We start from the raw sequence: 23,478 nt of genomic DNA on the forward strand, positions 1-23,478 counted from the left end.
TTGTTTCACTAGGTAATGTACTGGTGTTTTAGAGCCCGGTGTAATTACAGTGCTGCCTTTCCACACATAAGGTTGTAGCTCGTCCTGTCCTTGGAATTAGTGCTGTTATGGTTTGGTGAGGTTATGAGTGTGTTTTTGCACAAGTTTGTGTATAGTGTTTTACAGTTGAGCGATTGTGCTTAGTATATGCCTTGAGCAACCACTTTATTCTTTGACATATGATACATATCTAATATCTAAATTGAATAAAAGGTATTAATTGTGACTTTTATTTTTACTTATATTTTTTTGTGTGTGTTGTCAATTGTGGATATAAGCTCCACCCCTGGCTCCACCCCTAACCCCGCCCCCTGTAGCCTCCCCAAACAGTTGGGCCACCGACCGCCTATGGGACCCACCCCACAATAGCCAGGCTCCCTGCAACTAGTCACAGAATCTATGACAAGGCAGAATTGCTGTGTAGAGCCTGAGCTCTTTCATTAAAACCTGGGGGCCATGAGTCAATTTTAACAGACATTGGAAAAGGTGCCGGTACTCAGTGCCCCCTCAAAAAAAGCCCTGGTTTTTAATTGGATCTCAGTTGTTGGAGGGTCATATCCTGTGGGTGGGTTGAGAGGAAGTTTTACTAATTTATATTATGTATTTGGTTAAAATATAATAACAAAATTGAAGAACAGAAAGGCTGAGAACCAAATTTGGGCGACCTTTATAGAATCTGGGGGATACTGTACATTTGTCCATCAGGGTTCATTTTTTTCTGAGTATTTTAAACAAACATATTGCTTAAACAGTAGACATAAGAAGACTGGAGCTGAAAAATAGCATGGTATAGGTAAGGATGTGCAATAAAGTACCTCACTCTTGGTCTGCACGTTCTTATACAACATGTCAATTTCCGTTTCAATCTTCCGGATGTTCTCTGGGTCAAAGTGAGGATCCTGGATGGACAAACTGGAAAATGCACTTTCCATCTTACGCTGGCCTGGACCAAACTTCTGCTGAGGTATGCCGACTCCCTGTGTGGGACTTCTCTGGCTCGCAACCATCTTAACTTCCTCTGCCACTACCTATCAGCACAGAAAGCAAACAGTTATTGATCTCCTGCTTACACTCTGCCTATGTGGAAGCCCATCTGTCACATACGTGCTATAGAAGATATGGACGTATTTACAGAATAGCGTTTAGGCAGAATTTTGGCATTTATATGCTTATGTGCACACATGCAGGTGTATATGTCACTATTTTAATTGCATTATGGCTTATAGTCTGCATATACCAGAAGTTCAAAGCAGGATTCAAAAAAAGAGGCTGGAGCATACTCCAGGAATTACAACAGGTAAAATCAAAACCAGATTTTCATATTAACATGAATTTTAAATAGTGCCAATGAAGTATAATATCCACATTTTATGTTGATTTTGTAGATCTGAGCAGTGTAGCTCTCACAATCTAAAATTTCACCAGAGAGACTTGCAACACCTCACTCATCACAGGTCATACATGTTTCAAATATTTCAAATTTTTATCTTCAAGAATTTCCAGTTCTATAAAAATCCTCTATCAAAATATTGACGTCCATCTGTTTAGAGAGATGAATCGGCTAGGGTACAGTGCTCTGACATGATTCATGTTTCGTAAATCCTGTCTCAAGGAACGTCTCTTATTCAGCCAAACCCAACAATTTTCTTGCTTGTGAAGAAAACAGAAGATTGTTGGGTTTGGCTGAATAAGGGGAGATCCTTGAGATAGGATTTGCAAAACATGAATCATGTCATACTGTACCCTAGCGAAACAAGAATCATATCATACTGTACCCTAGCTACTACTACTTATCATTTCTATAGCACTGATTAATCTCTCTAAGTACATGAGTATCAGTCAAAATTTAGATAGAGGATTTTTATAGAACTGTGGAAATTCTTGAAGATAAAAATTTGTGACCTATGATGACTGAGGTGTTGTAAGTCTCTCCGGTGAAATTTTAGATTGTGAGAGCTACACCGCTGAGGTCTACAAAATCCATGTGAATTGTGGATATTATATATCACTGGTACTATTTAAAGTTTGTTATTGATCATTTAAATCCACTCTTTTAATCATTTACACACGTATATGGTGCAAAAACGTTAGCATTCACTTCCGTAGGTCCTGGAGACCGCACCTACGAAAAGATATAAACAGGATGGAGTCGGTCCAGAGGGCGGCTACAAAATTAGTAAGTGGTCTTGAATGCAAAAATTATAGGGAAGGCTTATGAACCTCAACATGCATACGCTGGAAGAGAGGAGGGAGAGAGGAGACATGATAGAGACCGTTAAATATCTCAAGGGCATTTATGTACAGGAAGAGAGCCTTTTCCAAATGAAGGAGAGCTCTGGAATGAGGGGGCATACGACAAAGTTAAGAGGGAATAGGCTTAGGAGTAACCTAAGGAAGTATTATTTAACAGAAAGGGTGGTGGAGTCGAGGACTGTTCCAGAATTTAAAAAGGCATGGGATATGCATGTGGGATCGCTTAGGAACAGGAAGAATTAGGGGTTACAGAGGATGGGCAGACTGGATGGGTCATATGGCTTTTATCTGCCGTCATGTTTGTATGTTTCTGCCCCTTGGATTTACAGTCATCTGTTTAACAAGAGAGTATATTTGCAGTAACTAACACAAGAATTTCTAAATGAAGCAAACATAGGAGTATAATGTTATGCAGGACTGCACTAGCTAGCATGCTCTAAAGCCAATGCAATAAAGCGTGCAAGGTTTTACACGGGGTTAGCCCGGCTGTAGTGCACTATTTTGTGGGAGCACAGATGCCAAAAAAGGGGGAGCTAACCCTGTGCAAAATCCTGCATTAAATACCAACATACAGCATTCTTAAAACCATGGTAATGAGGCTATTATCTAGAAGAGTTAAGGACTGAGCACAATGCCTGGGCTTTAACACCAAATCTGAGGGCTAGCTTGTTCTTCTGCGGTAGGGTTTGTGAGGATTTAATGTCTGTTCCTTTTTGCTGTTAGCATACAGGACCTAGAACGTTTTTCTGGCCTCCATGAAAAATGCCAGAGGGGGAGGTGTACTAGAAATGTACTGTGAATGGGGTAGTCACCTAGTGGTCAGAGAACTGGGCTGACAATCAAAGAAGCCTGGTTCAAATCCTGCTGCTGCTCCTTGTGATCCCGGGCAAGTCACTTAACCCTAGTGGTGTGCTGGAGCAATGGAGCCAGCTCGCACCAGCTCGTGAGAGCTGTTTGTTAAGAATTTTGGCAGCCGATTTTTAAAGTAGGATCCCCCCCCCCCCCCCATGGCTACTTTAATAACCAGTTCCAAACATTTGGGCTTGTGACCTCTCCTGAACTGCCTTTTACTTTGCCACAGCATGCATGAGAAGTCCCAGCATGGTGCTCAGAGCCAGAAACAAGCAGCGGGTAGCGGTGGCAGTCCATTTATTTGGCACTAGAGCGAGTGAGAGAGAGAAGTGCATGGCTCCCCCAGTCCACTCCTGTCCCCCACCCCAATTGCAGGGCTAGCTGGCTACTCCCACATAGAGAGCCCATTGTTAAAAATGTACCAGCACCACCACTGCTTAACCCTCCAGTGCTTCAGGTACAAATTTAGATGGCAAACCTCTGGTAACAGGGCAATACTTACAGTAGCTGAATGTAACTTACCTTGTGCCACTACTGAAAAGGGTGTGAGCTAAATCCAAATAAGTAAACAAGTACAGTAGAAGAGCTGGGCTTTTGAGAGCACACGGTTCTGTACTAGAGACCCCAAAGCATGGAGCAGAAGAAAATTGTATTGGCACGCATGTGTGCTTGTGTTGGGATGCTCTTCTGCACATAAATATCAATAGCGCAAATATGTTATACATAGAATAGCATTTCAGCAAGGACACGGATGTGTACGGATATGGTTTTTCTGCTCAGACCTATGCGCAGCTCTCTCTACCCTTAGCCAAGAATTGTGTGCGCTTGGGTCCAGTGTGCTCTCCCAGGCTAGCACACATTTTACATACAATTTAGTTATTGCATTGGTGAGCAAAAATTTGATGTTATGGTTGTGTAGCGCCTCCTTGTGAGCATCCCTGGATTCAAGGCCAACCCAGCAGGAATTTCCCACTGACAAGCTCCGTCAGTCCCTTGAATATCTGGTGCCTACTGATGCCTCCACCTAGGAAGAAAGGTGTTAACGGGTGGGATTCCCTTCCCTTCTCCCCAGGAAATATCCAAACACTTATATGAAAGAGGCTGGTTAAAAAATTAGATATAGTGTATAACAGTGAAAGCATCAACAAGATCATATCAAGTGAAATAAAAAACAAACATATCGTCACCGTGGAAACCAGGCTGCGGAGTAACGCAAGGATCACCACTATCACCGATTCTTTTTAATCTCATGATGACTCCACTAGCCAAGACCTTATCCACCCAAGGCCATAACCCATTTATTTACGCTGATGACATAACATTATACATCCCTTACAAACATGATGTGGCAGAAATTACCAATGAAATCAAGCTCACATCATGAACTCATGGGCAAATGCATTCCAACTAAAACTCAATACAGAAAAAAACACACTGTCTCATCATCTCATCGCAATACAATATATACAAACCCACAAACATCGACACCCCAGGATACTCCCTCCCAATCCCAGACAGCCTGAAATTTCTCGGACTAACAATCGACCGTAACAACTATCACTAGAGACCCAAGCGAAATCCACTATAAAGAAAATGTTTTTCTCAATGTGGAAACTGAAACGCGTGAAACCATTCTTCCCAAGGGAAATTTTTTGTAACCTGATACAGTCAATGGTACTAAGCCACGCAGACTACTGCAATGGAATCTATGCGGGATGTAAAGAACAAATCATAAAGAAACTTCAGACCGCCCAAAACACAGCAGCCAGGCTTATATTTGGAAAAGCGCGTTCTGACAGCTCCAAACCACTCCGAAAAAAACTGCATTGGTTACCAACCAAAGAACGCATCACTTTCAAAATCTGCATGACTGTTCACAAAATTATCTACGGTGAGGCACCGGGATACATGACAGACCTCATAGACTTGCCAACTAGAAACACCACAAAATCTGCACGATCATACCTAAATCTCCATTACCCGAGCAACAAAGGACTCAAATACAAATCCACCTATGCATCCAGTATTTCATACTTAAGCGCACAACTGTGGAACACACTGCCAAAAGCAGTAAAAATTATGCTCGACCACCTAAATTTCCGGAAAGCACTAAAGACAGAACTGTTCAAAACAGCATACCCCACCGACCCAACACAAAATAACTGGACATCTGCGACACAATGTAACCAAAGACCATAATGGACATTACATGACTCTTCCTCCCCTCTCCATATCTAAGTTCCCCCCAACTGTACCTACAATATATGTACCTCATTCTATCGCAATATCGCTTTGAATTAATCCAAACCATGTATTTGTTCAGACCGGAATCGGCTAACTCCGTTTACGGTAATATGTAAGCCACATTGAGCCTGCAAAATGGTGGGAAAATGTGGGATACAAATGCTAATAACATTACAAAATATGTTCAGTAAGCAGAGAAATAACATTTCTTAGATCAATTTAGGCCAGTTTTAATTTACTCTCCCTATCCCTTCACTAATGCTCTTCCTAATGTACATCCCCCATCAAGTCCTGAGTTTCATCCATAAGCTGGAAGATAATAACTGAGCCAGTGGCTGCTAGAAGTGAAGTCTTGGGAGGGTCTAGTGATGTCTGATGTTCTGCCATAAAAAACTCTGCCTCAATTTCCTGCAACTCCCTCCAAAGCCACCTACTTCTGGGCTCCCCTCGGCCTTTGTCTTCAGCACTTTATGAATCCAGCCCCCTCAAGCTTGTGACCTGCAGTTCAGGTTTCCCAGTCTGGAGGAACCCTCTCAGCTAATAGGCCAAGAAATCTGTTGGAACCCTATTCTTTAAACCAAATTAACCTGCAAGAAAGCTCTTAGGTCGCACAAAATCCTTCAGTGACTAATCACGGTGAAGAGTTGGCTTGACACTTGAATATATCATCCCTGTCACTCTTGTGTGATACATATACTTCATCACACATATTCCTACCCTTCAGCTTTAGCAGTTAACTCATTTAAATGTGCACTGCAGAAAAAGTAATCCTTTCACAGTGTATCCATCAATTTGCATGCTCCGCTTCTTGCTGTCGCCACTGATGTATCAATTTATAGATTGCCGCATTTATGCTATACTAGTAAATCACCACAGCTTTCAGTGACATTCCTTCCTATTTCCCCAAACAGCAAGTCTGTTCCCCTAAACCCCTCCTTTGGGAGGTTTCACTTGCATTAGGAAGCTGTATACGAAGCTGTCAGAGCACAACTCTAATGTAGGACTTCCAGATCGGCCCCTGTGCCATATCACTGAAGCAGGGAGCACCCCAAAATGGATAAAAAGAAGCAGAATCAGGCCTTGGGACTAGATTTCAAGTTATCAGCAGGGCCAACATTAGTGGGGATGTGCAATCCTACTGTACACCTCCTTGAGTGAATTCCTTCAAAAAGGCTGTAAATAAATCCTGATAAATAAATAAACTAGGGCTATTGCTCTGGGACCCCACATCGCCTGAAGAAGACACAGCCTACCAGCTGTCCCTCTCCCAAAGCTTTGCTCTGGATCTCAGTGTGTTTAGATTTAAGCTATATGAGAGAAAGGGGCAGATTATCACAATTCTTTATTACCATATTGGAGACTTTGCTAGTTATTCCCTTATTTTGAGGTTCTTACTATCAGGAACCCCAGCTATCAGTGGATACCAAGATTGTGGACTGTGTTAATGGCTGTGGATCAGATGTTTTGGCCATCTCAAATTGCAATTAAAAGTGAGACCATGCAGTGAACTGCTGTACTGATTTATGAGTCAAAGGAGCTTTTCATCCTGTATTACTATGTGTGAATGCTCCTGAGCAAGCCCAGGATATCAGTTTACAGTAACAAGTGGCATATGATCTGGAGAAGCTATAGTGAAGCTTTATTTGGACTGTACTGAAGTGCTGAGCTGTAGAAGTAAACACTTGTATGTTAGCTAATAAAGGTCATTCCCGTTTGTCTCTATGACTGTCCATTTTGTGAACAGCCTCCCGAAGGATATACAAATGCTCATAAAAGAAGTGTCAAGTGCAGGACAATTCTTTAACAGTGTGTCTATACATATTGGTGCCCTTATATGGAAGGCTGACCTCCTAGAGGTAATACTGCAAGACTACCACTAGGGGTGAGCAAGGCCATTTTGAACCTAGTGCCAGATGGAACAACTCCTGCTCTTTGACACTGAACTACCAAGCCTTGCCTCAGAGTAAGTCCTGAAGGTGGATGGGGGATCTGGGGGTGGTGGGAGTGTTGAGTTGGGGAGGGGCATGTATGACATGAGATCAGCTTGGTGCTGGGGGGAGAGGGGACAGGGTCTTTGATCGGGGGGATGGGGGAAGGATCAGTAGAGGTGTTTTACTGGGGGCGTTTGGGGATCAGTGGGGTCTTTGATCAGGAGGGGGGGTAGGAAGGATCAGAAGGCGTGTCTGATAAGGGAGGTGAGGGAGGATCAAAAGGGTAGAGATGCATCGCTGTTAGGGCCGTGACCGTGCTACCAGACTGCCAGCAGTGCAGCTCCATTTACCGCCTGCTCTTGAGGTGGTGGTAACTGCAGCCACACTATTGGCAGATGTGACAGCTAACACTCGGTACCAACCTATATGCTAGCTGTCACAGCTGATCAGTCCTTTGCCCGCTCATGTCATGCCCTGCTCCTACCCATTCCTGCATTAGACAGCTAACACCAATTTTTTTTTACTGTGCTGGCTGCTATAATGGTGTAGAAGACATTAGCATGGATCCACATTGTCTACCACATGGTAAAACCCACATTAGTTGCTTTAAACGTAACTCGATATTCCATAGGTAACCAGTGCACATATTTCAGAACTAGTGAAATATGATTGTATTTCCTTTTTCTTAATAGGACTCTGGCAGCAGTATGTTACACAAGCTGGAGTCAGTGTAGCTGCTTTTTTGTAAGATTCATATACTGTACAAGTAGTTACAATAGCCCAATGAAGTAGAGATCATGGCATGAGTTACAGTTATCAGGTCATCCTACTCAAAGAGAGATTTAACTTGTCTCAACTCGTCTAAATACCCATTGTCATGGCTTGTTAATAACATGGAGGAGTAGCCTAATGGTTGGTGCAGGGGAACTGGACTCAATTTCCACTGTAGCTCCTTCTGACTCTGGGCAGGTCACTTAACCCTCCATTGTGCCAGGTACAAAATAAGTACTTGTATATAATATGTAAACTGCTTTGATTGTAACCACAGAAAGGTGGTATATCAAATCCTACCTCCCTTCCCTCGTGCTACTGCTTCTGCATCTTTGGTTTGGGCCTTCCCAGCACACCAGCACACTGGGTGCACTTTGATGAGATTGTCCAGCCAGAGTTGTGGAAGAGGCAGCCCCAAAACATTCTCTCAGATGTGCGATAGCAATCATTTTCTTATCAAAGATATTCAGTTTAGTTTGATATATTGCTTCATATAACACCCCAAAGCGGTTGACATAATTCATAAATGCATACCCAGAATAGAGCATTTCCAAATATATTAATGGATTGAAGTCAGCTATGCTGAAATACCGACATAATACTCATTGCTTTCCTTCTGGAAAGATAACCAAGATAATTACTTTGCCAGGGAGAGTCACTGTAGAGCATTCCATTTTCCCTATGTTCTAGGTATCCCTACAATATAAATCATATGACAAGTGTGGCCAGAAAGCAATAGTACCTTTGGTTTGACTTCTGTGAAATATTTGACAGGCACACTTGCCGTCTGTCCCATCTCATCCCTCAGCAGCCACTTTTCTGGGTTTGTTTTGTCCACCAGCTGCAGGATATCCCCTCGATTCCACAGGATATTGCCACCTAAATCAAAGCAGTAGACTTAACAAAAACAAGTATTTTGTGCAAGAGATTCTTTGCATCAGCCTGGTCCTCGAGTACCACCTGGCCAATCTGGTTTTGAGTCCCTGCAGTGAATGCTACAGTATATATTTTCATATAACACATGGCTTTGTTTAATCTTAATTTGCAGACTTTTCACTTTCCCAGGAAAAGAAGGCAGAGGAAACAATTTACTTTGTGGATGTTACTGTATGATTGGAGGCCTGTTAAAACTTTCAAAACTATAAGAACAGGAGATGATGGCAGGGCCTTCAAGAGACAAAGCCAGGCCTGGAACAAACAATGTTACAGGAACCGCAGCGACCGCAGCTCCCCTCCCCCCTCCTGGTCCTCTGTTTGCCTGGCGTCATTGAATGGCTGGCAGCAGCAATCAAGAGACTGCTCTGCCTCTGCCAGCCATGGGTCCTTCTTCTTCTTGTGCTCCGCCTTCTGTGAAGTAACTTTCTGTCTCTTGATCACTGCTGCCTGCTACTCAATGACTCCAGGCAAGTAGAGAACCGGGGGAAGGGAGTTGGAAGGGAGGGAAAGACGCTGGATCTCACCTGGGCTGCCGACACTGGGTCCCCCCCTTGGATGCTGGGCCTGGGGGAATCTTGCCCCCCCCCCCCCCGCCCCACTTCCCCTCTCGGTGGTCCTAGGAGACAGCTCATCATTTTTGGAGATAGGAATGAAACTAACAGCCCAGCTCTCTAAAGCTGTTTTCCCCCACAGAATGGGAAGAAAGCCTGAGTGGATCACCTCACATTTCCAAACCATGTCTGTGGGTAAATAGCAATTTTTGGGGTGAATTTTGTAAGAGGTTGCCTATGATTTCAAGGCCACAGACGTGCCCATTTCTAACCTATTTTATAAAGGCACAGAAGTGCCTTTGTGACTGTCACAAAATGCCTAGCCACCCACCTGGGGTTACCCTGCGGCCACTTAGAGGGTCTATCCCCAGCACAGCTCAGGTCCGCGTGTACCTGCCTCTTGTACTCTACACTAGCACCCTCCTCCCACAGACTGGGTCACAACTGCCTCTGGGTGAGTCTCCCACTCTCAATTATCCCCAGTGATTTCTAGGTTACTGGGCCCACACTCCCAGTGGTCCCACAGTTCCCAGAAAGCACTCACAGACCCAACACACAAATCACCAGGATTCTTTATCAGTCCAGACAGGCAGAGTAAACAAACCAAACAGGTTTATTGTCACACTGGAACAATGAACAAAAAAATGTGCAATCAGCAAACAATAACAGGTAACTGAATTATGGATCAATTATAACGCTAACTAAACATTTGCATATGGTCTAAACAGTACCTGGGAAGATCATGACATATAATTCACTGAGCCTCAGCAAACAGATCTGTCTCTCTTTTCTCCCGGGCTAAGACTGAAGCAACAAACAACAACAACTGCTGGGTAATTTTAAACTCCAGGCCAATAAGAGCCCAATCAACAAGTTTTAAAAGTATACTGCTCACAGTGCTGTAGATTCATTTCTTCACTAAATGAAACTAAAAGAGGGCACGCACTTTTCTATAACAGCCAAACCAGCAGTCCCATCAGCTGCCTACCTAAAGATATAGACCAAAGCAGCAGTCCAGCCACTAAAACACCTCTCAATTCCATAGAAGAGAGAGATCCCTCTCTACCCTACTGTGGCCCCTCTGCCTTCAGGTTCTGTTTAATGTTCCCCTCTTCACTTAGGGTGAAATTCCCAGTTCTAAGTCACCATCCAGTTTTATTCTCACTTTAGTCCAATGGGCTCTAGTACTCCCACCAAGGCACCCCTGGGTCCAGTGAGTCTTGTTTCCTTTCTCTTAGAGCTTGCAATAAGTCTGAATCCCAGTTATCTATAATATGCAAATTATATGCTAATCAGAAGTTAATCCAATCTTTCCTTTTCCCCAGACCTCTGAAAAATATTGGAATGACTACACACACACACACTTACATACACACACACACTTTTTGTTGGAGGACATGTACATGGGCAGAGTGTGGCCAACATTTAAGTGCATGTATGTCACCAGCAATGAAGGCCTATTTCCTCCCATTTAAGCAAGTATTCTATAAAGAAAAGTAAGCACCTACTGTTTTTTATAGAATAGGCTTTAAATAGGCACTTCCTTACCCTCTTATTTTATGCATTTTATTACAGAATTACCATCTATGTATTACCACTGCATGATGACTATCACTCCTCGCCCCCACCCCAGGCTGTAAATGAAATCTCCATAGCATCCTGAGCCCACACTGACCCAATGTGTAATTAAGCTCTGGAATTTGTTGCCAAGAAATGTGGTAAAAGCAGTTAGCTTAGTAAGGTTTAAAAAGGTTTGGACAAGTCCCTAAAGGAAAAGTCTATAATCCATTATTAAGATGGACTTGGGAAAATCCATTGATTATTCTTGGATAAGCAACCTAAAATCTGTTTTACTCTTTTGGGATCTTGTCAGATACTTGTGATCTGGATTGGCCACTGTTGGAAAACAGGGTACTGGGCTTAATAGACCTTCAGTCTGTCCTAGTATGGTGATGCTTATGTACTTATGACCAGAGCTGAGAATTAAGCTTGATCCCACTGCATGACAAGTCCTTGGTACTGCCATAAAGCTGACACCTGTACAGGTGCTGGTAAGGCAGTCCATATCTCATAAGCATTTATACACAATTTCTAAGCCTTAGTGCATACAATATAGCACCATATTTCATGTTTGTGGGATAACTCTCTCTTTCTTCATTGCGCCTCCCATTTTCCCTCCCTGTGCTGCATTTCCAGCTTCAGTCTCCCTTCTGAGATACCTCTGTAGAAGATCTGCATCTTGACCTGTGGGACTTGATGTTTGATGACCGGCGTAGCCAGTATTTCTGAACCTTGGGCCTTTCTCAGCTCTGCAGGTGTGAGGTGTCTCTGTTCTTTCCATACGTCACCTTCAACTGATGGCAGACCCGCAGTCCCATTTCTGTCCTCCTGGAGCTTAGCCTGCAAGTATCAAAAACCATACATTAGGAAATCCCTTTTCTGTTCAGAATTAATCTACCGGTATAAGTCACAATATTCCAAACAGTGTTACTGGTGCATCTTTCATGAATTTGTGTGATAATTCAAGTTTCCACAGTAATGGGGATAGAGGAGGGCACCAGTGCATAGCTGCAGGAGGGAGCTGGCAACCCTAGCTCAGTTCTTGGATGCAGAGACCTAGCCTGGGCATTAAATCAAGATCCTCCATAGCACTGCTACAAAACTTCAGAGCCAGTCTTATGTTTTAACTTTGGAAGGGGTAAATATCTGTCATTCTCCTACTGTGCACGACAGAACTATGAATTATGTTTGCACAGAGTGGAAAGATAACTCTAATTCTGTCATTAACATCATATCCTATGGCAAATATATATGACAGACCATGTGAAGAGCTTTCTGTGCTGCAGCTGCTGCCAGCTCTCTCAGGCGACTCATCTCAGAGGAATAAGCATCGATCTCCTTCTCCAGGCGCAGGTGGCGCTGCAGCAGGGCTTCAGCACTGGACTCATCCTTCCCATAATCCTCGCTGCTCAGGATGTGCTTCTGCTCCCGCAGCCATGATTCCATTTCATCGACATCTGCAAAATACTGCGGGAAAAAAAGTGAAAGAGTGTGGTGTAAAAGATTCTTGGGCAACAGCACCATCGGGGTGATGTGTCCCTGCGTCCAGTTCCTCTGAAGGTCTGTACCAATGAGGCGCTTTAGGTAACCCTTCAGCCTCAATTGACCATGGTTGATAGATAACTTGGAGGGGTGATTGATTAAATTAGTTGCTTGCTGTAGTGATAGCACTGTTTTAACTTCCTTTTGGTTCGTTCCTCTCCCACTTCCTTATGTAATAATATTGTAAACTCTCCACTCTCCCTTCCTATTATATATGTTGTATTGTCCTAGTTTATCTTGTGTCTCTGAGCACCTTTCCCCTTTATTTTAATATTGTAAACTGCTTAGATTGCCTAGGATATATAGGCAGTATAGCAAATAAAATTCAACTTGAACTTGGCCTTCAGAGTCTGATAAAGTCAACAATCATGATCACCAAACATCAACACTTCTGGAACAAGCCCGTAAAAAAGCAGAATTAGATAAGGCACATGCACTGTACCTGTTTCACAAAAGCAACACATGGGCCTCTGTGCCTTTATAAAATTGCTTACCTGAAAGCTCCCATACAAATTAACACCTACTCTACTACTACTTATCATTTCTATAGCGCTACTAGATGTACGCAGCGCTGTACACTTGAACATGAAGAGACAGTCCCTGCTCGACAGAGCTTACAATCTAATTAGGACAGACAAACAGGACAAATAAGAGATAAGGGAATTACTAAGGTGGGGATGATAAAATAAGGGTACTGAACAAGTGAGTAAGGGTTAGGAGTTAAAAGCAGCATCAAAAAGGTGGGCTTTTAGCCTAGATTTGAAGACGGCCAGAGATGGAGCTTGACGGACCGTCTCAGGAAGTTTATTCCAGGCATATGGCAAGATAAAAAGAACGGAGTCTGGAGTTAGCAGTGGAGGAGAAGGGTGCAGATAAGAGAGATTTACCCAGTGAACAGAGTTCCCGGGGAGTAATGTAGGGAGAGATGAGAGTGGAGAGGTACTGAGGAGCTGCAGAGTGAATGCACTTGTAAATTAATAAGAGGAGTTTGAACTGTATGTGGAAACGGATAGGGAGCCAGTGAAGTGACTTGAGGAGAGGGCTAATATGAGCATAGCAACACTGGCGGAATATAAGTTGTGCGGCAGAATTTTGAACAGATGAAGAGGGAGAGAGATGGCTAACAGGCTTATTTTTCGAAAGAGAAGGGCGCCCTTCTTCCGACACAAATCAGGAGATGGGTGCCCTTCTTTCAGGGTCGCCCAAATTGGCATAATCAAAAGCCGATTTTGGGCATCTTCAACTGCTTTCCGTCGCAGGGATGACCAAAGTTCCCGGGGGGGTGTCGAAGGCATTGCGAAGGCGGGACTGGGGCATGCTTAACAGATGGGCGTCCTCGGCCGATAATGGAAAAAAGAAGGGCATCCCTGACGAGCACTTGGCCGACTTTACTTGGTCCATTTTTTTTCACGACCAAGCCGCAAAAAGGTGCCCGAACTGACCAGATGACCACCGAAGGGAATCAGGTCACCAACCCCCTCCCACCCAAAAAAAAAACTAATTTTTTTTTTTGCCAGCCTCTATGCCAGCCTCAAATGTCATACCCAGCTCCCTGACAGCAGTATGCAGGTCCATGGAGCAGTTATAGTGGGTGCAGTGAACTTCAGACAGGCTGACCCAGGCCCATCCCCCCCTACTTGTTACACTTGTGGTGGTAAATGGGAGCCCTTCAAAGCCCACCCGAAACCCACTGCACCCACATGTAGGTGCCCCCCTTCACCCCTTAGGGCTATGGTAGTGTTGTACAGTTGTGGGGAGTGGGTTTGGGGGGCTCAGCACCAAGGTAAGGGAGCTATGCACCTGGGAGCAATTTCTGAAGTCCACTGCAGTGCCCCCTAGGGTACCCGGTTGGTGTCCTGGCATATCAGGGGACCAGTGCACTACGAATGCTAGCTCCTCCCATGATGAAATGGCTTAGATTGGTCATTTCTGAGATGGCCGTCCTCGGTTTCCATTATCGCCGAAAACCGGGGTTGACCATCTCTAAGGACGACCTAAGGATGACCATCTCTAAGGTCAACCTAAATGTTGGGATTTGGGCGTCCCCGACCGTATTATCGAAACGAAAGATGGACGCCTATCTTGTTTCAATAATACGGGTTTCCCTGCCCCTTCGCCGGGACATCCTTAGAGATGGGCTCCCTTAGAGATGGTCATCCCCGTTCAATTATGCTCCTCTAAGTGGGAGACCTGTGAGAAGCAAGTTGCAATAGTCTAAGCGAGAGGTGATAAGGGTTCTGGTAGTGTACTTAGAAAGGAAAGGGCGAATTTTGCTGATGTTGTAAAAGAAACGACAGGTTTTAGCAGTCTGTTGAATATGTTCAGAGGAGAGAGAGGAGTCAAAGATGGCCCCAAGGTTACAAGCTGATGAGACAGGGAGGATGAGAGTGTTATCCACAGAAACAGAGAATGGGGGAAGAGGAGAGTTTGGTTTAGGGGGAAAGATAAAAAGCTCAATCTTGGTCATGTTTAGTTTCAGATGGCGGTGAGACATCCAGGCAGGCTGATACTTTGGCCTGAATTCCTGCTGAGATTTCTGGTGTGGAGAGGTAGATCTGGGAGTCATCAATGTAAAGGTGGTACTGAAAACCATGGGATGAGATCAGAGTACCAAGGGAAGAAGTATAGATGGAGAAAAGAAGAGGTCCCAGGACAGATCCCTAAGGTGATAACTGCTGATGCAACCCTGGTTCCACCCTTGCTCTGCTCCCAGAAACGTCTATCCATCATATAAACATAGGTGCAATGTTTTCTGAATTCCTACTTTTATGCACATATCCCCAGATAATTTTAGAGGCACTTATCTGAGCAAGTAAAACACTGCAGCACATGCTCAGATTGGTTACAGAAGGACCCTGGCAATTTCCTGGGGAAATGGCTACTTGACTGTGTAAAAGTAGGTGCTGATGGTTCTTTGAGTTTTTGTGATTGTCTGAATCTAGGATTTTGCTTTGATTTCAGCTGTTTGCTGCACCTCAAAAGCTGCCAATCATCTCTCTAAAGGTTAAGCCCGCCCTGGTGAAAAGACTCTTATTGCACTTCTACAATCTCAGCAGATAAGGAAAGAGGTAGTGACCTGCAACAGATGGAGGACCAAACAGAGGATTCCAAAAAGACCAAAAGTTCTTGAGTAAAAGTCCAAACAAATTTATCAATTAAATTGATATATAACCCAAAAGAGTAATGTTCCAAATGTCTTCATCAGGGTATCAGAAACACAGGACCATGTGCTTCACCAATACATCATCCAAAAAGTACCTTATCCCCCCCCCCCCAAAAAAAAGGGAGAAAACGCAGAAGTGTGTTCAACTGATTGATGTAGGACTGTTGGAAAGAGCAGATTGCTTCAAGCTGATGCCAACCAAGAGTACTTTAGTTCAAAAGACGAATTGTTCTGCTGTATTGTCACAGGCAAGAAAAATCAAGAAATGCTGGTGTTTGGGGGATCCTCTATTTGGTCCTACAATCTCAGCATACACGTAGTGTGTCCAGCTGTGCACAAAATGGCAACAGTAAAAATGTGTGTATAAAAAGTACTTGGTTTCAGTAAAATTAACATTCTCATGAGTTGACAAATTAGCCCTTGCACCCTTCCCCTTTTGGCTACCTGTTTGATGAACGCCGCAACCTGAAGGCGGGCTTTACGTTTTGCCACCTCGTGCTGTAGTTGTTCCCATCGCTTCTGGATGCAATCCATCAGGTCCTCAATGTCCTGTTGGTTCGATGGGTTCCTGTGGCACAGATCTTGGCCCTTTCTCAGAACAGTGGCACAGACTACCCGGTGGGAGTTGCACTCAGCTTCCACAGCCTGCCAATGAGAATCAAATAAAGAGAGGGAAGACAATGAATTCTAGTGAAAGAGATAAGGCTATGTCTTCACACCTTTATTTTGGGAGCCTACAACTGAGGCATCATACTCAAAATAACATAAAGGAAACAATTTAGGCGATTTACACACCATAGATTTTACAACAGGTGCTATTTATACATGCAAGATACAGCATATGGGAATGGTTTGGGCAGACTTTGATACTCTGGGCCCAATATTTAAAATGATTTAACAGTCCGTCCAGGGCTAACTGGGCATTTTCAGTGGCATTTAACCAGGGGCGTAGCCAGACTTCGGCGGGAGGGGGGTCCAGAGCCCAAGGTGAGAGGGCACATTTTAACCCCCCCAAGCGATGCCGACCCCCCCCCCTGCTATTGCTGACGCCGACGCCACCACCAACTTTGCCACCCCCCGATGACAACCCTCTCGATCCCCCTCCCGCTGCCAACCCGCCGTCACCTACCTTTGCTGGTGGGGGACCCCAACCCCCGCCAGCCGAGGTCCTCTTCTTTCCGCAAAAGGCTTCCTTCTGTTTCTGATGTCCTGCACATTGTACGTGCAGGACGTCAGAAACAGAAGGAAGCCTTTTGCGGAAAGAAGAGGATCCCGGCTGGCGGGGGTTGGGGTCCCCCGCCAGCAAAGGCAGGCGACGGCGAGAGGCGGGGTTGAGAGGGTCATCGGCAGGGGGCTCCAGGGCCAAATCTAAGGGGGCCCAGGCCCCACATAGCTACGCCACTGCACTTAACTGGATAGTGCCGCTGAACATGCCAGTTAGTGCCCAAGGCAAAGCTGGCTATTTTGTGGGCGTTCTGGGGCGGAGTCAGCACTTAGTCAGTTAGATGCCGATGTGCAGCAGTTAACTGGCTAAGATAACTGCATATAGCGCAGTCCTATCTTTATATGGTTCATCATAGCCGATTTATCTGCAGCAGGTCCCATTTTATTGCCATGGGCCCTACTGCAGATAACTCGAGCTAATCTTTAGTAATAGACCCCTAAGTGCTGAATATTGCACTTAACCACCTATGTTGTCGCTAGCTCTGTATATCTGGAGATGGCCCAGCACTGAATTTCTGGGTATAATACCAGCAGCAGTCAGCAAAACGCTGATCATCACTGGTTGAATATCAGGTCCTATATGTCTATTCTGTATTATGCGATGGCAATGCAACTTGGATCAGTTCCTTATCTGTTGCTTAACTAAACTAAGAACTTTCCTTGAGTTTAGCTAACCATCAAATTATCCCAACTGACTCTGTACCACACATTTTGTTCCCATCATATATCTGCTCTTGGTCTATCAGCTATATGGTAAGCCATATTGCAATGCATTCTTATTAGGTATATCTTTAGTATTATGCTAAACTTGGTATTATATCTCTGGTATTTGAATTCCACTGCTGTTAAATGTGTATATTTTTGATACATTTTCACGGTAGTTCTATTATTAGGTTCCAATTTACTGTTTTCAAGTTTACCTCATTTATTGTATTTATGTTTATTATTGGTCATTTTACTATTGTTATGCTGTTAACAAAATTGTAAGTTTTGTGTTAAACTGTACCTGCTTTACACTGCCTTGGGCGAATCTCTTCATAAAGCTAGTTAATAAATCCTAATAAAAAATGTTCCACCTTGGCATTTGCACCTGCTTTGAGTCATACATAAATGTAGTCTAATTTCTTGTCTGGGTCTGGGCTTGGGAGGCCAGCTGGAGAGAGGAACTGTGCTTACCCCTCAGGGGTTACTGACATAGTAACATAGTAGATGACGGCAGAAAAAGACCTGCACGGTCCATCCAGTCTGCCCAACAAGATAACTCATATTTGCTGCTTTTTGTGTATACCCTACTTTGATTTGTACCTGTACTCTTCAGGGCACAGACTTTATAAGTCTGCCCAGCACTATCCCCGCCTCCCAACCACCAGCCCTGCCTCCCAACCACCGGCTCTGGCACAGACCGTATAAGTCTGCCCAGCACTATCCTCACCTCCCAACCATCAGCCCTGCCTCCCAACCACCGGCTCTGGCACAGACCGTATAAGTCTGCCCAGCACTATCCCCGCCTCCCAACCACCAGCCCCGCCTCCCGATCTTGACTAAGCTCCTGAGGATCCATTCCTTCGGCACAGGATTCCTTTATGCTTATCCCAAGCATGTTTGAATTCCGTTACCGTTTTCATTTCCACCACCTCCCGCAGGAGGGCAAAACTATCTCAAAATGAGAGCTTTGGAGATCAGCTTTTTAAATGGCTCAACCTCTATGTACAATTTTACGAGATCTGGCTTTTACATTTGAAAATAGAAGCACAGCACTTACATACATTAAAGGTTCAAATTATATTTATTTGATTGTCCGCATAGGTTCAGATCATCAAAGCAGATTACATACATTAATACTGAATGAGAAAAAAAAGGTTACAATCTAATCTGATAGAAGTAGCAGAAAACACAAAATATATAAAATATAAAACACCACAAAACATTGTTCATATACATCTGAATAGTGATTTAAATTCAAATATGAATAATCCGGGGCTCTACTGTGCTAAATCCTACTGAAACACTTGATCTCTGATTTCATTTTGCTTCTTTTATTATTTATGTTAAAGCTCAATGACTATTATTTGGTATTCATATTCACTCGAATAATATTTTTCATTATTTGTGTTCAGCTGAGTAGTAAAATATGCTATTCGGTACAGCTCTAGCACTTCCACATGTAAGCAGCCAAATCTACCAAATACACCTGTAGGCCCTGCTACTTACACATACAAATCCCTAAGTGATGCTTTTTCTTATATGTCACTTTAGCTGCTTTCATTTACCTGTCACTTACCTGTACATCTGTATTGCTGCTTGCTTTTAAACTGTTGATTTTTATTGTACGCCACTTAGCTGCCTATTATGCAGGCTTTCAGGCTCATTTTCGAAAGAGAAGGACGCCCATCTTTCAACACAAATCGGAAGATGGGAATCCTTCTCACAGGGTCGGCCAAATCAATATAATCGAAGCCAAGTTTGGGCATCCCCAACTGCTTTCCGTCGCAGGGACGACCAAAGTTCATGGGGGTGTGTCGGAGGGGTAGTGAAGGCGAGATGGGCATACCTAACACATGGACGTCCTCGACCCATAATGGAAAAAAAGGGCGTCCCTGACGAGCACTTGGACAACTTTACCTAGTCCTGTTTATTTTACGGCAAAGGCACAAAAAGGTGCCTGAACTGACCAGATGACCACCGGAGAGAATCGGGGATGACCTCCCCTTACTCCCCCAGTGGTCACTAACCCCCTCCCACCCTCCCAAAAAATCTTTAAAAATATTTTTTGCCAGCTTTAAATGTCATACTCAGGTCCATCACAGCAGTATGCAGGTCCCTGGAGCAGTTTTAGTGAGTGCAGTGCACTTCAGGCAGGCGGACCCAGGCCCATCCCTCCCCTACCTGTTACACTTGTGGTGGTAAATGTGAGCCCTCCAAAACCCACTGTACCCACATCTAGGTGCCCCCCTTCACCCGTAAGGGCTATGGTAGTGGTGCACAGTTGTTGGGTAGTGGGTTTTGGGGGGGATTTTGGGGGGCTCAGCACACAAGGTAAGGGAGTTATGTATCTGGAAGCAATTTCTGAAGTTCACTGCAGTGCCCCTTAGGGTGCCCGGTTGGTGTCCTGGCATGTCAGGGGGCCAGTGCAGTACGAATGCTGGCTCCTCCCATGAACAAATGGCTTGCATTTGGTCGTTTCTGAGATGGGCGTCCTTGGTTTCTATTGTCGCCGAAAATCAGAAACGACGAAGTCTAGGGACAACCATCTCTAAGGACGACCTAAATTTCAGGATTTGGGCATTCCCAACCGTATTATCGAAATGAAAGAATGGACGCCCATCTTGTTTCGATAATATGGGTTTCCCCGCCCCTCCATTGGGACGCTTTGTGAGGACGTCCTAAGCAAAACTTGGGGTTCCCTTTCGATTATGCCCCTCCACGTTTTCTCTTAAATCTTCCAGTTTTTATTGTAAACTGCCTAGTTGCCTATGTGTAGGCCTTTGCATAGTATGTCAAATGTGCACAATAAATAAATAAACCCTTTTACATATTGGCCTCTATATTAACTAGCAGACATCGAATTTGTTATTGGACAATTGCCTGATGGGATTGCAAGGATTTTTCCTTATGAAAGGATAGAGATATGTGCCAAAATAATGGAATAGATGAAGCAAGACAAGGCAAAAATACGACAGAATATAATAAATCACCTTATGCTTCTGTATGGAGGCTGTAATCTGACTGAGGTCTCTTCCCAATGGAGCCAACTTCACCAACTGCCATTTCTCCTGGATCCAGGACTCCTCTTCTCTACAGTCATGAAAAAACTCAAAAAGCTTTAAGTTTTCTTCCAGTTTGGATCGTCTACGAGAATGAAAACAGAGGTGTACACAGCAGTATTCAGAATAACAGTATTTGTAGAATTAAAACAAGCACTATGAAGAACTATATGTGTTTCAAAGATATATGGGATTATAATACATGGCACTATCCAACCTTAATAACCTGACTTCAAAAATGCAGACTCAAGCTTATTCCATCTTTCAATGCAAAGCCTATTATTTGCTAAAGCTGCAACTTTGCATACAGATGAAGACTGATGAAGGATCCCAATGTGCTAGAACAACAAGGTTGTTATCAGCACTGATGGCATGGCCAGAACAGCCAAGGACTCCTGGAATTACCCTTGCAGCTGGAGAAACGCTGTGGCTGGCAAATTGCACACTGTTTATGAAACCCTGGCTTCTTGTCAAGGTGACTCCTTCAATGTGGTGCCAGTGAGATAATCAGTTGTTCCTTGAAGCCACAATATTTGGGGTAAACAAAGTTATGTGTGCGTCACCCCCAAGGCCAGAAGGTACATCATTAGCACAGTTGCAGCCCATGTTTCTGTATAAAAAAGGCTGCTGTGATAAGATTCCATCCAAGGAACAGACTGCGCTGAATCTGATTGAACATCTGAGGAACATACTTCCACCGGCTAGAAGTCTGCATCAAGTTGTATGTGTGCCATGGGTTCAGTGTGACTCTTTTACTTAGGAGTCTAGTTAGGGATTTATGTGCATTCATTCTAAGCAGTTTCTAAGATAAGACTTCCAGCGTTTTTATTCTTGCCTTCTTTGAACATTATCTTTGCTACTATTGTAAATAAATACACACTCTATTTTTACAATACTTGGTGGTGGAGTTAGTTCTTTCTATTATTTAGGGTGTAGTGAGCTTGGATCTAAGGATAAGAAGGAACATATTTGCTTCTGACACTTCACTCACTAAGGTTGGTATTACCAGAGACCTATTCCTTTTATAATTTATGCTAAGTGTCAGGTGCCCCAATAACACCCCACAAAGGGTTGTATCTGTATGCACTCACATATTTAATCACAGCCTCAAAAACTGCCAGCTGAGACTGACACTGAATTCAACTTTCACATCAGATTAGAGTGAGGCTCTCCAATTTGGCACTGCACTAGATTTAGGTGTTATACAGAACTTCGTACAGAATTAATAAACACAGAGACCAAACTGTTCTTTCATCTTTAAGTAAAGTTAACACTCCAGCCCAGGGTAGCAGTGATCAGAAGCATAAGCTGGTAAAGATCAGGAATAAATGCACCAAGAAACTGAATTCCTTTTCATACATGGGCAAAATAGTATCTCTAGGCCAGAATCAAATGAGAAGTAAATGCATTTTTTGCTTACATTATTTATTTATTTATTGTTCTATTGTGCTTCCTTACATAATCAAAGCTACAATTTTATAACAGGGCACCTAGATTTGGAGGGCAAGGAGGTGCCTATTTTTAGTTTATTGTATAAATTCTACAAATGGCACCGAAGAAAACCTACTTAAGTGGTATTCTATAAGCCACACCTAAAGTTCAGCATGGTTTATAGAATAATACTTAAGCAAAGAGGTCATGCATAAATTTAGGTGCCACTATTTGCACCAACAAAAACATGGTGCAAATGCCCACACCAAAATTTACGCGAAGAGCACCCATATTTTATAATTAATGAATAACTCAAAACCATGCCCCCAATCCACCCCCTAAAGCACCCATGCCCTTCCATTTCTGTGCCCCCTTTTTTGGGCTATTGGTATATTTTAGACATAGATCTTAATTTACATGCGTAAGTCCCAAATAAATCTAATTGGTGCCAATAATTGCTTGTTAAAAAGCCAATTATTGGCACTAATTGGCTTGTTATTCTATTAAATTGTGCGTGGAAATCAGGCATGTGCCTAAATTTGCGTGGACAATTTTTGGTGACTTTTATAGAATCAGGGAGGAAAATGGGCAATTGTATAACAGGTGCTTTTAGTTACATGCCACTTGCTGCATTAAGGTACAGAAACCTGGAAGCAAAACGGCTGAGTGATATTCTGTAACAGCTTGAGAAAGTAGAAACCAAAACAGTGAGAATGACCAGACAGATGATTTGAATAGTCCAACACTGATTCTCCTTTATCGTAAAATGACAAGCAAAGTGACAAAAACCATGGAAGGCTAAAAGGATAAGCTGCCACAGACTCGACACGGGCCTTGTTTCTGCCAAAGTGCCTTCCTCAGGAGTCCATAAACACTAATAGGGAAACATCAATAGAAACAACTTACATACTAGTAAAACAAATACAAGGTGCAAAAAATTGAGCTGCCAGATTTCTCAGAACGGTTGCAAAATGCACAGAAATCATGTTGAATCCATGGCAACTTATCCTTTTAGCCTTTCTTGACTTTTGTCACTTTGTTTCTCATTTTACAATAAAGGAGACTCAGGGTTGAACTACTCAAGTCATCCGTCTGGTCATTCCCACTGTTTTGGTTTCCATATTGGTGCTTTGTGAGATCCCTTTTGGTTCTTCTCTTCAGTTTGTGTAGACAGCTCGAGTAAGTGGTATAGCATGTAAATGCGAGAGGAGGTGTTC

At 43.5% G+C, this 23,478-nt stretch overlaps 1 protein-coding gene across 1 annotated transcript in view; it reads right to left on the reverse strand.

The window, feature by feature from the left end:
• Positions 1–23,478, reverse strand: part of SPTBN5 (spectrin beta, non-erythrocytic 5) — a 300,302-nt gene that overhangs the window by 213,764 nt on the left and 63,060 nt on the right. Inside the window, exons 11-17 of the mRNA XM_030213698.1 lie at positions 20,762–20,915; positions 16,287–16,487; positions 12,398–12,604; positions 11,797–11,977; positions 8,833–8,969; positions 6,642–6,695; positions 855–1,067 (exon numbers count right to left, since the gene is read on the reverse strand). Of these exons, the coding sequence (XP_030069558.1) occupies positions 855–1,067; positions 6,642–6,695; positions 8,833–8,969; positions 11,797–11,977; positions 12,398–12,604; positions 16,287–16,487; positions 20,762–20,915 (1,147 nt within the window). The remainder of the gene's footprint in view (positions 1–854; positions 1,068–6,641; positions 6,696–8,832; positions 8,970–11,796; positions 11,978–12,397; positions 12,605–16,286; positions 16,488–20,761; positions 20,916–23,478) is intronic.

Source organism: Microcaecilia unicolor, chromosome 9 (genome assembly GCF_901765095.1).
Source record: "Microcaecilia unicolor chromosome 9, aMicUni1.1, whole genome shotgun sequence".
NCBI classification, from domain to species: Eukaryota; Metazoa; Chordata; class Amphibia; order Gymnophiona; family Siphonopidae; genus Microcaecilia; species Microcaecilia unicolor.